At 42.4% G+C, this 19,008-nt stretch overlaps 1 protein-coding gene across 1 annotated transcript in view; it reads left to right on the top strand.

Annotated features, from left to right (window-relative positions):
* Positions 1-421: 421 nt before the first annotated feature.
* The window catches only part of LOC128687016 (uncharacterized), a 97,218-nt gene continuing 78,631 nt past the window's right edge, over positions 422-19,008 (top strand). The window contains exons 1-5 of the mRNA XM_070082710.1: positions 422-500; positions 1,214-1,294; positions 2,084-2,245; positions 2,591-2,719; positions 14,964-15,078. Coding sequence (XP_069938811.1) covers positions 477-500; positions 1,214-1,294; positions 2,084-2,245; positions 2,591-2,719; positions 14,964-15,078 — 511 coding nt within the window. The 5' untranslated portion in view covers positions 422-476. The remainder of the gene's footprint in view (positions 501-1,213; positions 1,295-2,083; positions 2,246-2,590; positions 2,720-14,963; positions 15,079-19,008) is intronic.

Here is a 19,008-nt window from a genome sequence, read left to right as displayed (position 1 = left end):
AGGAACAGCTCTCACACACTATAAGTCCAGTAGCGTCATCATGCACAACAATATCTTCTCCAGAGATCTGCTGAAAAATAATCATTAAAAGTTTTAATACAAAAAATATCTTTTGTGCTAATCTGGCTCATGGCTCGTTGCTCTTAAAATTATTATTATTATTATTTCATGTGAAGCGCTAAACTCTACAACATGTACCTGAAACTGGTGATCACTCTAATGAGCCTCGTGTAGTTGCTAGGTTAATAAGACCAGTGAAGTAGCTGCTGAACCAACGTATAATGTATACACACAGATATACAGGTCTCTCAGTGTTTATATGCTTAGAATTTAAGGAATAAAGTATTCTTGTCTGATGGTGAAAAGATTACGAGCTGTCTTAATGATCGTAGTGTGGTCGCTAGGTATTGAACTGCAGTAACCAGGTTAACCTGGAGGCAGCAGCTCAGTGTGTTGTGACTCACTCAGGGAGGTGCATGTGTCTCGTAATTCTCCTGGAAGTTTGTGATTTCTGGTTTTGAAATGTTTATTGTTGTGTAATGTTTTCATTATAGAAAGTACTATTAACAACGTTACGTAATGTGTTCCCACAAATCTTTGGTTTATATTAATTTATGAGACCGTTGTTTATAATGAAAGTACCAAAATTAAAATAAGCTATCTCATTTTAATATTGGGGATGCGCTAAAACCGTTGGGGTCATATACAGCGGCTGGAAGACATTCAGATTTAATCCAAATTAGAAAAAGTCCAGTTCCTTGTATCTAGATCCCCCTCCCTTGAGGGGAGGAAATGAGATCTTTTAATAAAGTATGAAGTCTCATGTCAGTCATATTATTGAAAAATTGCGACACTAAGACTTGAATTGCAGGTGCTGCCATATAACATTTTTTTTTATCCGACAAATATGAGACTTTTATCAGAGATTATCAATATTAATCTGTTTTGTAGGAAAATCTAACCGACGATACGACTTCTATTTCACTTTTGTGGAGCTCCGACCCTTCAAGGGAGGCTGGTGAGGGGCTCTTGATCTAGGGAATTGGATCTGTGCTCCAGTTCCCTGAATTGAGTCTGAATACCTTCCATCCCCCACACAGACGCTGTATAATCCTACGGGTTTAGCGCTTCCTCATGATGTGGAGCTGCTAGTTGGTGTGCTGTGTTGTCATGGCGTCCTACAACTCTCTAGAATTACTTTTATCCCATCCAGGGTTCAGGAAGGGCTGTTGGTCCCAGCAGTAGGAGCTACCCTCCACTTAATTGGATCACATTTGTTATAGGTTTGTTCAAGGTTAGCATAAATTGACCAGGTTCGAATCCGTATGTTCATTCATTGACAGTCGTCCATTACAAGTTAAGAAAATCATCAGTTTTATTAAGTAGTTTTGTCGTGTGACTAACAGATATTGATGGTATCAAAAATGTAGGCGAGTTATATAATACCTTGAAGAGCGTGCATTATCTAACGAACGAAAGGAATGTTTGAGACTGGCTGACAGCGAGGCTGTCTACCTTATGTATTCAACATTCTGATGTTTACTACAGGGTCTTATACTTAGTAGTTTCTCTAAATAATTAAGACCTGTGTCAGAAGCCGCTTGGCCTCTTTCTTTTTCCTGACAAAATAAAAATATTCTTCACATATACATGTAATTATTCGCCGTTATTAACCCTGTAGACGATACCTTTAACCCCCCCCCCCTTAGCGTTTCTTTTTTATTACAATAGTTTACCCCCTCCCCCTTCCTTGACACGTTTAACCCTCCCTCCCTTGCACTGCCTCTCCCCTTCCCTCTCACACTGTCTTCTCCCTCTTTCATACCCCGGGTTTTTACCAGACAACTTTTCTCCACCCAAGCCACTTTTCTCGCCCCATACCATTCACTTATCCACTTCAAGCCCTCCAATTTCTTCACCCCAAACCCTCCACTCGCTACCCAAATCTTTCCCCTCCCATTTCCAATGCACCACCCTCCCACACTATTTTTCCTGTCTTCCACCACCCAAGACGCAATTTTCTCTGCAGGCGTGACCTCTACGTCAGTTATGTTTGACTAACATAGTGGTCTCGTCTTTTCAGTTTTCTGGGATGACCCACCGAGGCAGCATCAGGCAGAGCTACGGTGGTGTGGGTAGGAACCTTGGTGACGCCCTCGCACGCCTACACTGCCGCCCCTTCCTCATCTCTGCTGTGGGCGCCGACATCCACGCCCGCTCCCTCATCGCCCATAACCCCCTGCTGGTGAGTGCAGTATTAAAGAACACTGTTAGTTTTATGGCTTATCGCCTGTTCCTGTATCGTTGAGTGAAATTTACCTGTACACTAACAAATGATTTAATCCTTAAAATATAGTGAAATAACACTAGTGGATTTTCTTCATATTCGTGGATGATATATTTTACAGAATACACTTGAGAGACTGATGGTCATGGACATGTCTTCTTAGCCTAGTAGTAAATATTTACGTACCCAGGATTGAGTCAACTCTTTAGGGTTAAAATCTGAGGAAGGTTAAGGAAAACAAACACATTACTTGGCTTTGAGCTATCCTGGATAAATAATTTTAAGCATGTCTTCTTTGTACAGGATAGTCAAGGCCTGGCGGTGGTGGGTGAAGCCTCTACAGCTGTGTATTGTGTGATGTTGGACCAGCGAGGAGAAGCACTCTTCGGTGTAGGAGACATGAGCATCCACGACTACCTCACCCCTGCCCATGTGAGTTGACCTGCTACCTTACTCCTACATAAGAACATAAGAAAGGAGGAACACTGCAGCAGGCCTGTTGGCCCATACTAGGCAGGTCCTTTACTCTCATCCCACTAACAAACATTTGACCAACCCAATTTTCAATGCTTCCCAAGAAATAAGCTCTGATGTGCAAGTCCCACTCAGATCCAACCCCTCCCACTCATGTACTTATCCAACCTAAATTTGAAACTACCCAAAGTCCTAGCCTCAATAACCCAAGTAGGCAGACTGTTCCACTCATCAACTACCCTATTTCCAAACCAATACTTTCCTATGTCCTTTCTAAATCTAAACTTATCTAATTTAAATCCATTACTGCGGGTTCTCTCTTGGAGAGATATCCTCAAGACCTTGTTAATATCCCCTTTATTAATACCTATCTTCCACTTATACACTTCGATCAGGTCTCCCCTCATTCTTCGTCTAACAAGTGAATGTAACTTAAGAGTCTTCAATCTTTCTTCATAAGGAAGATTTCTAATGCTATGTATTAATTTAGTCATCCTACGCTGAATGTTTTCTAACGAATTTATGTCCATTCTGTAATATGGAGACCAGAATTGAGCTGCATAATTTAGGTGAGGCCTTACTAATGATGTATAAAGCTGCAGTATGACCTCTGGACTTCTGTTGCTTACACTTCTTGATATAAATCCCAGTAATCTATTTGCCTTATTACGTACGCTTAGGCATTGCTGTCTTGGTTTAAGGTTGCTGCTTACCATAACCCCCAAGTCCTTTTCGCAATCTGTATGGCTAAGTTCTACATTATTTAACTTATAAGTGCTAGGGTTATGGACACTCCCGAGCTTCAGAACCTTGCATTTATCTACATTGAACTGCATCTGCCACTTTTTTGACCAAGAGTAGAGTTTGTCTAAATCCTCCTGAAGTTCCCTAACATCTACGTTTGAATCAATTATCCTACCAATGAGGAAATGGTATCCTACCAATCTTCGTGTCATCGGCGAATTTGCTCATATCACTAGTAATTCCTTCATCAAGATCATTGATATATATTATAAACAACAACGGGCCCAAGACTGATCCCTGTGGAACGCCACTTGTTACTGATCCCCACTCGGATTTAACCCCATTTATGGACACTCTCTGTTTCCTGTCTGTGAGCCATGATTCGATCCACGAGAGCACCCTTCCCCCAATGCCATGAGCTGCTACTTTCTTCAACAATCTTTGGTGCGGAACTCTATCAAATGCCTTACTAAAATCTAAGTAAATAATATCAAATTCTTTATCGTGGTCAACAGCCTCAAAAGCTTTACTGAAGAAAGTTAATAAATTAGTTAGACAAGACCGGCCTCTTGTGAATCCATGCTGAGTATCATTAATCAGGCTATGCTTATCGAGATGGCTTCTTATAATTTGAGCTATAATTGACTCTAGTAATTTGCCTACAATTGAGGTCAGGCTTATTGGGCGGTAATTTGACGGTAACGACTTGTCCCCTGTTTTAAAAATAGGAATTACATTAGCCATCTTCCACATATCAGACACTACACCTGTTTGAAGAGATAAATTAAAAATATTAGTTAATGGTTCACAGACTTCCATTTTGCATTCCTTTAGAACCCTTGAAAAAACCTCATCAGGACCCGGTGACTTATTTTGCTTCAGTTGGTCTATCTGCTTCACAACCATTTCACTAGTGACTGTGATGTTACATAATTTATCCTCTTCTGGCCCACTATAAAAATTAATTACCGGAATATTATTAGTGTCTTCCTGTGTAAAAACCGAGAGAAAATAATTATTTAAAATTGAGCACATTTCATTCTTTGTCAGTAAGATGCCCATAGTTATTTTTAAGGGGACCTATCTTATCTCTGACTTTTGTTCTATATACCTGGAAAAAACTTTTTGGGTTAGTTTTAGAATCCCTAGCAACTTTAATTTCATAGTCCCTTTTAGCTTTTCTTATCCCCTTTTTAATGTCCCTCTTAATGTCAATATACTGATTCATAAGATGACCCTCGCCTCTCTTGATACGCCTATAAATTCCTTTCTTATGCCCTAGTAGATATTTCAGCCTATTATTCATCCATTTTGGGTCATTTCTATTTGATCTAATTTCTTTATAAGGGATAAATGTTCTTTGAGCAGCATGTATTGTGTTCAGAAAACTGTCATATTGATAGCTCTCTTCGTTACCCCAGTCAACAGATGATAAGTGTTCTCTAAGCCCATCGTAATCTGCTAAGCGAAAATCTGGGACTGTTACTGAGTTATCCCTACTATCATAATTCCATTCAATGCTAAATGTAATTGATTTGTGGTTGCTAGCACCCAGTTCCTCTGAAACTTCTAAATTATTAACAAGGGATTCATTGTTTGCCAGAACTAAGTCAAGCAGGTTATTACCCCTTGTAGGTTCTGTCACAAACTGCTTCAAAAAACAATCCTGAACTACTTCTAAGAAGTCGTATGATTCTTAATAAAGTTAAAGTCTCCTAGAATTACTACATTATCGTGCCTTGTGGCCCTAACAATTTCCTCCCATAGTAGTCTCCCCTGGTCCCTATCTAAATTTGGGGGACGGTATATCACACCTAAAGTTAATTTTTCATGCCCCTCTGAAAATTCTATCCAAACAGACTCTGTATGTGTTACTTCAGACTTAATACCCGTTTTTATGCAACAGTTCAAGCGATCTCGGACATACAATGCCACCCCACCCCCCTTCCCGATACTTCTGTCTACTTGGAACAATTTGAAACCCTGAATGTGACATTCTGCAGGCATGTCTCGACTTTTTGAATTAAACCACGTCTCAGTAATGGCAAATACATCTATGTTACCTGCACTGGCAACTAGTCTCAACTCGTCCATCTTATTCCTAGCACTGCGACTATTTGTGTAATATATACTTAAGGACCCTCCCCTGTCTTTATCATTCCTGCTCCTTTCTGTTATTCCACTAAACCTATTACTGTCCTTGTCAATTTGTGCCACTGGCTTTCCAATATCCACCTCATTTTGCCTATTACTAGTTCTCCTAGTACTCATGTTACTACCCTGAGACTTCGCAGTTTTCCTGCAAAAACCCATACCACTAACTATTCCTAGTTTAAAGACCTAACAGCTCCCTCCACTGCGTTGGCCAGTGCTCCCACCCCACACCTAGATAAGTGAACCCCATCCTTGGCATACATGTCATTTCTGCCATAGAAGAGGTCCCAGTTGTCAATTTATGTTACCGCATTTTCCTTACAGTATTTGTCCAGCCAGCAATTGACACCAATTGCTCTGGACAACCATTCATTTCCAACTCCTCTCCTTGGCAAAATGCCACATATGACAGGTTTCCCACCCTTCCTCCTAATTATCTCTATTGCTGACCTATACCTGCTAATCAGGTCCTCACTCCTACGTCTGCCAACATCGTTGCCTCCAGCACTGAGACAGATAATAGGATTGCTCCCATTACCTCTCATGATGTCATCCAGACGGCTAACAATATCCTTCATCCCAGCCCCAGGAAAACACACTCTCTGCCTCCTACTCCTGTCCTTCAAGCAGAATGCCCTATCCATGTACCTAATCTGGCTATCCCCAACAACAACAATGTTTTTACCTTCCTTGGCGTCGTCCGTCGTGATGCTCCGAGTAGTCGACTCACATTCGCCAGGTAGCATTACACCACTTGTAGAATTCGTCAAGACGTTCTCGATGGTCTTCGTTGGGGTTTCTAGGGATGTCTCGCTCACGTCAGCCAGTGCTTCTTTGGTGCTCGTTGTGGCATTCCCAGTAGAACACTCACATTCGTCGGGTAGCACCGAGAATGGGTTGGAAGTTTCCACGGTAGTCTTCTGGTTTCTAGTTGTTTCTGCCTCTCCAACTGTTTTCTTGATCTTCAGCTTGGTTCCATGTTGCCCGGCCACTGACCAAGCTCCCCTCTTAACCTGGGGACTCACAACAGGAGGATTACTACGAATCCTCTTGTTCTCCTCCGTTAATCGCCGTATCTCCATCTTAGCAACTCTGAGCTCTTCTCTCAGCTGCTGGTAAAGTTGCTCAAGAGAGGGCATCCTGGTTCAGATTCACAGAGAGCACACAAACAGGTCTTCACAGAGCTAAGTACACGTCACCACTGAGCTAAGTACACGTCACCACTAAGTACACGTCACCACTGAGCTAAGTACACGTCACCACTGAGCCTGTTTGAAGAGATAAATTAAAAATATTAGTTAATGGTTCACAGACTTCCATTTTGCATTCCTTTAGAACCCTTGCAAAAACCTCATCAGGACCCGGTGACTTATTTTGCTTCAGTCGGTCTATCTGCTTCACAACCATTTCACTAGTGACTGTGATGTTACATAATTTTTCTTCTGGCCCACTATAAAAATTAATTACCGGAATATTATTAGTGTCTTCCTGTGTAAAAACCGAGAGAAAATAATTATTTAAAATCGAGCACATTTCATTCTCTTTGTCAGTAAGTTGCCCATAGTTATTTTTAAGGGGACCTATCTTATCTCTGACTTTTGTTCTATATACCTGGAAAAAAAACTTTTTGGGTTAGTTTTAGAATCCCTAGCAACTTTACTTTCATAGTCCCTTTTAGCTTTTCTTATCCCCTTTTTAATGTCCCTCTTAATGTCAATATACTGATTCATAAGATGACCCTCGCCTCTTTTGATACGCCTATAAATTCCTTTCTTATGCCCTAGTAGATATTTCAGCCTATTATTCATCCATTTTGGGTCATTTCTATTTGATCTAATTTCTTTATAAGGGATAAACGTTCTTTGAGCAGCATGTATTGTGTTCAGAAAACTGTCATATTGATAGCTCTCTTCGTTACCCCAGTCAACAGATAAGTGTTCTCTAAGCCCATCGTAATCTGCTAAGCGAAAATCTGGGACTGTTACTGAGTTATCCCTACTATCGTACTTCCATTCAATGATAAATGTAATTGATTTGTGGTCGCTAGCACCCAGTTCCTCTGAAACTTCTAAATTATTAACAAGGGATTCATTGTTTGCCAGAACTAAGTCAAGCAAGTTATTACCCCTTGTAGGTTCTGTCACAAACTGCTTCAAAAAACAATCCTGAACTACTTCTAAGAAGTCGTATGATTCTAAATTCCCAGTCAAGAAATTCCAATCAATGACTAAAGTTAAAGTCTCCTAGAATTACTACATTATCGTGCCTTGTGGCCCTAACAATTTCCTCACATAGTAGTCTCCCCTGGTCCCTATCTAAATTTGGGGGACGGTATATCACACCTAAAATTCATTTTTTCATGCCCCTCTGAAAATTCTATCCAAACAGACTCTGTATGTGTTACTTCAGACTTATTACCCGTTTTTATGCAACAGTTCAAGCGATCTCGGACATACAATGCCACCCCACCCCCCTTTCTGACACTTCTATCTACTTGGAACAATTTAAAACCCTGAATGTGACATTCTGCAGGCATGTCCCGACTTTTTGAATTAAACCACGTCTCAGTATTGACAAATACATCTGTTACCTGCACTAGCAACTAGTCTCAACTCGTCCATCTTATTCCTAGCACTGCGACTATTTGTGTAATAAATATTTAAAGACCCTCCTCTCTCTTTACCCTTCCTGCTCCTTTCTGTTATTCCACTAAACCTATTACTGTCCTTGTCAATTAGTGCCACTGGCTTTCCAATATCCACCTCATTTTGGCTCTTTACTAGTTCTCCTAGTACTCATATTACTACCCTGCGACTTCAGTTTTCCCGCAAAAACCCATACCACTAACTATTCCTAGTTTAAAGACCTAACAGCTCCCTCCACTACTACACATTCTTCTTACTCACATACTCATAACTCAACATGCTCACCCCCTCAAGGAAGGTTCCTTGATGTTGGTGAGGGGCTCTTAATTTAGGGAATTGGATCTGTGCTCCAGTTCCCCGAATTAAGCCTGAATGCCTTCCACATCCCCTCCCCAGGCGCTGTATAATCCTCCGGGTTTAGCGCTTCCCCCTTGATTATAATAATAATAATCGTACTCTTCATCCATTCCTCTCGTCTGCCATGCCGAAATACCGCATGGGGTCACCCAGTACTTAGATAAAAACGGAGGAACGCTGCAGCAGGCCTACTGACCCATACTAAAGTTCTCAAAAACCAGCCATTTCTAGAAATCCACCTGTTTGTACAACCTTTCCCAAAACTACCCAAGAATTTACTTAAATACCTCTGGTGCTAATCAAACCCAACCTTTCTCATTCGTATATTTGTCTAATCTATTCTTAAAGCTACCCAAGGTTTTGGCTTACATTACCCTACTCTCAGATTGTTCCACGCAACAACTCTGCAAACCAGTACTTACCTACGTCCTTTCTAAATCTAAATTTATCTAATTTAAATCCACTATTTCTGATTCTTCGATGTCCTCAGTACTTTATTTATATCGCTTTTTTTATGCCCATCTTCCACTTGCATACTCTCATTCTCTCAAGAGAGTGAAGGTTCAAGGTTCTTAATCTATCCTCACGAGAGGCTATACTTCGCTCCGAGGATTGCCAAGCTGTGCTATCAATTCATCATAATTTAAGACTCTTGTCTGTTAGACATCTACAAACACCCTGAGGCACCACTGAAAGCCAGGCCTTCAACGCAGACTGACTTTAGCCAGCTAGCCTATTACACCAAATTTGACATTAATTTTCCACCCTCACCGAACCACAGCGCCACTAACCTTCCCTCACACATTACACTATAAGGCGTTGCCTTATAGTATTTTTTTCCAGATTTTCGATTTTATTCCGCTTGTAACACGATCAGGCCTTATCCAATCACCTTGAAGTTTTCAACGTTGTGCGGTGACTAGGACAAGATTCTTGGAACAGCTGATTGGTGCAGGTGAAATTAAAGTGTGCTGCCGATTTGTGTGTAAAATATGAAATTATTAATGCTGTTAGATCACTTTAAATATATTCTGGGCTACTTCGGAAGGGCTGATGCATGTTACTGACAAGGTAGTTTAGTTTGTGTTCTGGCGTATTTTTTCAATATACCAAATTAGTTTACAAAACGTGAAATAGTTGGAATCTTTGTGATAATTGGAGAATACCTCTTTTAATCGACTTCAAATTTTCATCCCTGGTGTATTGTCCTAAATGCAAGGTAGAGGCGTTGTTATTGGGCTCTGCAAGTTCCCCCCCCCCTTTTTTTTTTTAAATGTTGATATTTTTTTTCATTTAGTAACTTAAACGATACCTCGTCTCATCGGCTTCAAAATATTAACACTGATGCAGTTTATAAGAAAGAAGCTAAATTTACTGTTTAAGTGCAAATTTGAAATTTTAATTGAAATTTATAAAAAAAATTGGAATTGATTGATTCGGAATATTACTGAAGAATGCATTTTCTGATAGGCTTCAAACTGTGTTGATGGGCTTTCACCTTCAGATATGTAAATTTTAAATTGCCATTTTTATTAACTAAATTGGTTTCCATATAATTGGAGAATCTTGTGTCGCCTTCACACTTGAGCTCTGGTGTATCGGATTTGGAATTTAATAATGAATTTGAGGATTTTCGCAAAATGGCGCAGCAGGGTAAACGACGGGTAAACACTGTCGGCATTGAAGTAGTACGTGGGGCTGTGTATGCCCATTCAGCTCGGCTTTTACTGCCTACCATCATCAGGGACACATACGGTATAGCAAATGTATAGTGTGGCGTTGAATGGTGCATACCGGATCTTCGTGAAGTTTCGCAACCCTAGTGTATATGAAGACAAGGTCGCCGGATTTCAGGATTTTGTATGCCAGTGAATCCTGCTGTGATGGTGAAGCTCCATGATGTCCCGCTACTACACGTGGGTGAAGATATGGAATGTGCATTTCGAGGCTGATGAGGCGGACCTGCGTGCCGTGTTTGAAAAATATGGGACAGTTCACATGGCGACATTGGGGAAGTGGAAGGAAGAATCATATGCTGGGATGCCTGAGGGAACTTTCTCTTTGAAAATGACATTACGGCATCTCATTCCTTCGTACGTGCAACTTGACGACTTCAGGACACAAGTGATGGTGACCTATGCAGGGCAACGGCATACTTGTCGCTTGTGCGGCGCCTATGACCACGTTGCTGTGCAGTGTGTTCGACGGCGAAGATTCGCAGGAGAATGATATACGTAAGGAGGCACCGGAGGAACAGGAAAAGACGGAGCAGGCAAGACCAGAGAAGCCTACTTTGCGTAAGGCTTGGAGTGTGGAGGTGGACGACACAGAATTAATGGAGGGAGAGTGTGTAACGCTTCCGGGGAAGCCAAGCTCTTCTGGACAGGCACCGCGGAGCGTAGGTGAGGTGCCGCATGGTGAGGACAGGGACGTGGAGGCCACCATCGACAGTGCTCCACAACCTGTTAGGAACCCCAGGTGAGGTCTCCGTTGAGGGGCTTGTGGGTGCCCCGGAGTCTGCTGTGGTTCCGGGAGGCGTGGGGGGGGATGTCGGAGGCTCACGTTGATGCTGCTTTGCAGAGCTGTACTGTGCACACGGATGGCTTCTGGGAGGATGTTGGGAAGAAGGCTAGAGGGTCACGGAAGAGAGCGGCTGCACTCTCGGATATGGAAGATGTGCTCATCCCGGCACAGCGTTCGGGTAAAAAGGTTTGGGTGAATGTAGAGGAGTGTGGACCTGGAGGATCCAGGGGCAAGGGACCTGTGAAAGGTGGTCCCAGAGGGGCATATGAGGACCAAGGGAGTATTAGGAGGAAGGGAAAAACGGGTGTAGCCGTGCATAAAGGCAAACCACCTCCGACAGCTTCAAGAGTCTCGCTATAAATATTAATGGATTGAAAAACAAAAGGAAGTGTGCATGGTTTCGTGAGTTTATAATTAGGTATGGTGTAGATGTTGTGTTTGTACAGGAGCACAATCACAAGCCGGGTTGTATGTTGGTGATTGATACGGCACACTCGCCGAGATTGAAAGGTGTGGCTATTTTGATGGAGGCTAGCCCGTTTACTGTACATCCCTGTGAGGAGGGGAGGGTTATACAAGTGGATGGGTTGTGGGGGAGGGAGAAGGTCACCTTTGTGTGTTTATGGCCCGGCGGATGGGGACGGTCGGGTTAAGAATGAGTTTGTACGTGATGTGTTGGTATATCACCTGAGGTCGCTTCCAGCAGTAGCTGTGGTGGGAGGGGACTGGAATTGTGTGATCCCTTATAGGGATGTGGAACCTAGGGGGCCTGGATATTCTGGCGTTTTGAGGGAGCTGTTAACTGGGGTGGGGTTGGTGGATGTTGGGGTGGGTGCGGCATGGGAGGTGGAGCACACCTTTGTGAGGCACGGGTATGTGGCAAGGCTGGACAGACTATACATGACGAGAAAGGCAGTGGTACAGAGTAAGTGTCTTGGATGTGGTCTTTTCAGATCACAGAGGTGTTTTGGTGGAATTGGGATGGGAGGGATTGCCGAACAGGTATAAGAGCTATTGGAAATTGAATGTTCGGTTACTTAAAGATGAGGGGAGGGTCTTATTTGCACGTTTGTGGGAAAGGTTGTGGGAAGGGGTGAGCATGGAGGGGGATGTGTTGAGTTGGTGGGATACAACGGCGAAGACGAGGATTCGGGAATTCTATGTACGCCAGGGGAGGCATGAGAACTAGCTGGCTTATGAGCTTATTAGGTATCTTGAGGGGCAGTTAAGGGAGTGTTATGAGAGGGGAGGAGGGGGGAGCGCCAGTGGCAGACAGAGGGATTGAAGGATGGACTCAGAGAATTGCAAAATGAACAGTTCGATACGGTAAGGGTTTTAGGGGGGTTAGAGGTGATATAGGGTGATAGGCCGTCGGCGTGTGTCCTGTGAGGGCAGGCGCGTCGCCGCGTTGCAACGGAGGGGATGGGGGGGACGTAGATGCTTGGCTTAGTGCGTATATACCTGGAGGTTACCTGGAGGTTATTCCGGGGATCAATGCCCCCGTGGCCCGGTCCATGACCAGGCCTCCCGATGGATCAGGGCCTGATCAACTAACTAGGCTGTTACTGCTGGCCGCACGCAGTCCAACGTACGAGCCACAGCCCAGCTGATCCGGCACTGACTTTAGGTATCTGTCCAGCTCTCTCTTGAAGGCAGCCAGGGGCTTATTGGCAATCCCCCTAATGCTTGATGGGAGGCTGTTGAACAGTTTTGGGCCCCAGACACTTATGGTGTTTTCCCTTAGTGTACCAATGGCGCCCCTACTTTTTATTGAGGGCATTTTGCATCGCCTGCCCAGTCTTTTACTTTCGTAGGGAGTGATTTCTGTGTGCAGATTTGGGACCATTCCTTCCAAGATTTTCTAAGTGTAGATTATGATATATCTCTCCCTCCTGCGTTCCAACGAGTACAAGTCAAGTGCTTCCAAGCATTCCCAGTAGTTAAGGTGCTTGACAGAACTTATACGTGCAGTAAAGGATCTCTGTACACTCTCTAGATCTGCGATTTCACCTGCTTTGAATGGAGATGTTAATGTACAGCAGTATTCCAGCCTAGAGAGAACAAGTGATTTGAAAAGGATCATCATTGGCTTGGCATCTCTCATTTTGAAAGTTCTCATTATCCATCCTATCATTTTCTTTGCACGTGCGGGAGTGAGTGAGGGGGCGTTAAGGGAGACGGGAGATTGGGTGCAGTGTGTGCTTGACAGGGACGACAAGGAAAAGTTACAGGGGAATATGGTAGAGGAGGTGGTGTGGACGGCATTAATGGGCATGAGTCGTGGTAAGGCGTCGGGAATAGATGGGCTGCCTAGCAACTTTTATATACAGCATTGGGGTGTACTGAAGGAATTTTTGGTGAAATTGTTTAATGTAATGAAAGAGAGGAGTGAATTGGGGGAGTTGCAAGCGACGGCGATTGTAGTTTTGGTACCAAAGGGTGATAGGCAGTACACAGTGAGGGATTATCGAATGTGTGCGGACTACAAACTCTTTGCGAAAATATTAGGAAACCGTTTTAAAAGGGTTATTGGTAAGATTATAGTAGGGGACAATGTGGGGTACCAGGGAGGTCAATGTACGAGGGGCATGGGGTCATTAGAAGGTTCATTAAGAGTACGCTTCAAAGTTGATGTTTCTTAGTGGAAGGCTTGGATTAGTTTTGGGATGTGTAGATCCTAATATACCATTTTTATTGAAAACCGTGATTAGTGACCATGTGACATGAGAATACCTCTTCTGTTTCCCTTCAGTTCTTCAACTCTAAACTTCTAATTGTATTTGAAACAGCCGCACTCTGCGCTATTCCTTTTCCGTGCATTGTCACGCAGATGGCTGGGGTTATGAAATACGGGGGATGCCTTTTATCTGATCGCACAGCAGCTGAAATACATCGCTTTAATGTAATCCTCTCATCTCCCACTCCCAACCATCATGGGTACCTCGTAGTTCAGTGGTAACACCATCAGTTCAGTTCACAAGACTCAGCTTTAATCCTGAGTGAGGCAGGATGCATAGACCTGCTGGTCTTTCATCTGTAAATACATACCTGGGTGTTAGTAGACTTGTAGCTTGTGGGTCACATCCTGGGAAAAGAACCAAAGAACCCCAATGGAAATCAGTTACACTGCTTAGTTTCTTGGGCTATCCCGGGTTATTAGCTAGCTATAAATTAAAAAAAAAAAAGGCTCCCGGAAGATTATAGGTTGTGAAAGTTTAATTCAACATACGAAAGATTTGGGTTGACTAAAAAAAAATTTCTCGCTAGAAAAACTTAGAATACAATGTAAAACCTCGCTAAAGCGGCAAGTTTCTCAACTAGTCTATCGGACCAAAATCTTCCTTTGGCTTACTAATTCATTCTCAGGATGTGTTATCCAACAAGTGCCGCTGTTTTTTTTTTTTTTTAGCATTGTTCTTAATTTTTCCCCTTGTTCAGTAAACTGTCATGGAATTTCGTTAACAGATAATTTGTCCTAAAGAAGAAGTAACAAGGCACAATACAGTGGCCAGAAAGTCACGATTTACAAATTTGAAACAAGTCCTGGACTTAATCTTTGTTCGTCTTTATTCTAAATTATGATCATGAGGGTAGCTTTAATTCCTTGGATCATGAGGCCTTCAGTATCAACAGACTTTTGAAGGTCGTTAACGTTGTACAGCACTAAATGTCAGAACGATGCTAATGGTAGGGAAAGTATAAACTCATGTGTTAAGCACTTAATTATCAATTTGTGGGTTAGTGTGATTTCGCTCTTCTCAATTTTGTCTTCTCTGCAGGTGGGACAATTTGAAGGAGAGATAAGTGCATCTCCCCTGGTGGTAATGGACGGTAACCTGCCTCAACCTACCATTAACTACGTACTCGACCTCTGTGCCTCGTGTCGTGTCCCAGGTCTGTGCCTATAAATTTTTGTGTGTTTGTAATATATATATATATATATATATATTTATATATATATATATATATATATATATATATAGATATATATATATATATATATATATATATATATATATATATATAGGTAGTAGGTTGGTAGACAGCAACCACCCAGGGAAGTACTACCGTCCTGCCAGATGACTGTGAAACAAAAACCTGTAACTGTTTTGCATGATGGTAGGATTGCTGGTTTCTTTTTCTGTCTCATAAACACGCTAGATAACAGGGATATCTTGCTACTCCTACTTACACTTTGGTCACACTTCACAGACACGCACATGCATATATATATATACATACATCTAGGTTTTTCTCCTTTTTCTAAATAGCTCTTGTTCTTTTTTATTTCTTCTATTGTCCATGGGGAAGTGGAAAAGAATCTTTCCTCCGTAAGCCATGCGTGTCGTATGAGGCGACTAAAATGCCGGGAGCAATGGGCTAGTAACCCCTTCTCCTGTATACATTTACTAAAAAAGAGAAGAAGAAAAACTTTATAAAACTGGGATGCTTAAATGTGCGTGGATGTAGTGCGGATGACAAGAAACAGATGATTGCTGATGTTATGAATGAAAAGAAGTTGGATGTCCTGGCTCTAAGCGAAACAAAGCTGAAGGGGGTAGGAGAGTTTCAGTGGGGGGAAATAAATGGGATTAAATCTGGAGTATCTGAGAGAGTTAGAGCAAAGGAAGGGGTAGCAGTAATGTTAAATGATCAGTTATGGAAGGAGAAAAGAGAATATGAATGTGTAAATTCAAGAATTATGTGGATTAAAGTAAAGGTTGGATGCGAGAAGTGGGTCATAATAAGCGTGTATGCACCTGGAGAAGAGAGGAATGCAGAGGAGAGAGAGAGATTTTGGGAGATGTTAAGTGAATGTATAGGAGCCTTTGAACCAAGTGAGAGAGTAATTGTGGTAGGGGACCTGAATGCTAAAGTAGGAGAAACTTTTAGAGAGGGTGTGGTAGGTAAGTTTGGGGTGCCAGGTGTAAATGATAATGGGAGCCCTTTGAACTTTGTATAGAAAGGGGTTTAGTTATAGGTAATACATATTTTAAGAAAAAGAGGATAAATAAGTATACACGATATGATGTAGGGCGAAATGACAGTAGTTTGTTGGATTATGTATTGGTAGATAAAAGACTGTTGAGTAGACTTCAGGATGTACATGTTTATAGAGGGGCCACAGATATATCAGATCACTTTCTAGTTGTAGCTACACTGAGAGTAAAAGGTAGATGGGATACAAGGAGAATAGAAGCATCAGGGAAGAGAGAGGTGAAGGTTTATAAACTAAAAGAGGAGGCAGTTAGGGTAAGATATAAACAGCTATTGGAGGATAGATGGGCTAATGAGAGCATAGGCAATGGGGTCGAAGAGGTATGGGGTAGGTTTAAAAATGTAGTGTTAGAGTGTTCAGCAGAAGTTTGTGGTTACAGGAAAGTGGGTGCAGGAGGGAAGAGGAGCGATTGGTGGAATGATGATGTAAAGAGAGTAGTAAGGGAGAAAAAGTTAGCATATGAGAAGTTTTTACAAAGTAGAAGTGATGCAAGGAGGGAAGAGTATATGGAGAAAAAGAGAGAGGTTAAGAGAGTGGTGAAGCAATGTAAAAAGAGAGCAAATGAGAGAGTGGGTGAGATGTTATCAACAAATTTTGTTGAAAATAAGAAAAAGTTTTGGAGTGAGATTAACAAGTTAAGAAAGCCTAGAGAACAAATGGATTTGTCAGTTAAAAATAGGAGAGGAGAGTTATTAAATGGAGAGTTAGAGGTATTGGGAAGATGGAGGGAATATTTTGAGGAATTGTTAAATGTTGATGAAGATAGGGAAGCTGTGATTTCGTGTATAGGGCAAGGAGGAATAACATCTTGTAGGAGTGAGGAAGAGCCAGTTGTGAGTGTGGGGGAAGTTCGTGAGGCAGTAGGTAAAATGAAAGGGGGTAAGGCAGCCGGGATTGATGGGATAAAGATAGAAATGTTAAAAGCAGGTGGGGATATAGTTTTGGAGTGGTTGGTGCAATTATTTAATAAATGTATGGAAGAGGGTAAGGTACCTAGTGATTGGCAGAGAGCATGCATAGTTCCTCTGTATAAAGGCAAAGGGGATAAAAGAGAGTGCAAAAATTATAGGGGGATAAGTCTGTTGAGTGTACCTGGTAAAGTGTATGGTAGAGTTATAATTGAAAGAATTAAGAGTAAGACGGAGAATAGGATAGCAGATGAACAAGGAGGCTTTAGGAAAGGTAGGGGGTGTGTGGACCAGGTGTTTACAGTGAAACATATAAGTGAACAGTATTTAGATAAGGCTAAAGAGGTCTTTGTGGTATTTATGGATTTGGAAAAGGCGTATGACAGGGTGGATAGGGGGGCAATGTGGCAGATGTTGCAAGTGTATGGTGTAGGAGGTAGGTTACTGAAAGCAGTGAAGAGTTTTTACGAGGATAGTGAGGCTCAAGTTAGAGTATGTAGGAAAGAGGGAAATTTTTTCCCAGTAAAAGTAGGCCTTAGACAAGGATGTGTGATGTCACCGTGGTTGTTTAATATATTTATAGATGGGGTTGTAAGAGAAGTAAATGCGAGGGTCTTGGCAAGAGGCGTGGAGTTAAAAGATAAAGAATCACACACAAAGTGGGAGTTGTCACAGCTGCTCTTTGCTGATGACACTGTGCTTTTGGGAGATTCTGAAGAGAAGCTGCAGAGATTGGTGGATGAATTTGGTAGGGTGTGCAAAAGAAGAAAATTAAAGGTGAATACAGGAAAGAGTAAGGTTATGAGGATAACAAAAAGATTAGGTGATGAAAGATTGAATATCAGAGTGGAGGGAGAGAGTATGGAGGAGGTGAACGTATTCAGATATTTGGGAGTGGACGTGTCAGCGGATGGGTCTATGAAAGATGAGGTGAATCATAGAATTGATGAGGGAAAAAGAGTGAGTGGTGCACTTAGGAGTCTGTGGAGACAAAGAACTTTGTCCTTGGAGGCAAAGAGGGGAATGTATGAGAGTATAGTTTTACCAACACTCTTATATGGGTGTGAAGCGTGGGTGATGAATGTTGCAGTGAGGAGAAGGCTGGAGGCAGTGGAGATGTCATGTCTGAGGGCAATGTGTGGTGTGAATATAATGCAGAGAATTCGTAGTTTGGAAGTTAGGAGGAGGTGCGGGATTACCAAAACTGTTGTCCAGAGGGCTGAGGAAGGGTTGTTGAGGTGGTTCGGACATGTAGAGAGAATGGAGCGAAACAGAATGACTTCAAGAGTGTATCAGTCTGTAGTGGAAGGAAGGCGGGGTAGGGGTCGGCCTAGGAAGGGTTGGAGGGAGGGGGTAAAGGAGGTTTTGTGTGCGAGGGGGCTTGGACTTCCAGCAGGCATGCGTGAGCGTGTTTGATAGGAGTGAATGGAGACAAATTGTTTTTAATACTTGACGTGCTGTTGGAGTGTGAGCAAAGTAACATTTATGAAGGGATTCAGGGAAACCGGCAGGCCGGACTTGAGTCCTGGAGATGGGAAGTACAGTGCCTGCACTCTGAAGGAGGGGTGTTAATGTTGCAGTTTAAAAACTGTAGTGTAAAGCACCCTTCTGGCAAGACAGTGATGGAGTGAATGATGGTGAAAGTTTTTCTTTTTCGGGCCACCCTGCCTTGGTGGGAATCGGCCAGTGTGATAATAATAATAATAATATATATATATATATATATATATATGGAGGGGTTTTGGGGGTCAGCGGCCCCGATCCGTGACCAGGCCTCGCGGCGGATCAAGGCCTGATCAACCAGGCTGTTACTGCTAGCTGCACGTAAACCGATTTGCGAACCACAGCCAGGCTGGAAAAGTACTAGCTTTAGATGCCTGTCCAGCGCCTTGAAGATAGCCGGGGGTCTATTAATAA

This window comes from Cherax quadricarinatus, chromosome 7 (genome assembly GCF_038502225.1).
Source record: "Cherax quadricarinatus isolate ZL_2023a chromosome 7, ASM3850222v1, whole genome shotgun sequence".
NCBI lineage: Eukaryota > Metazoa > Arthropoda > Malacostraca > Decapoda > Parastacidae > Cherax > Cherax quadricarinatus.
Note: the sequence above shows the minus strand (reverse complement) of the source record. Positions and strands in the feature narration are given on the sequence as shown.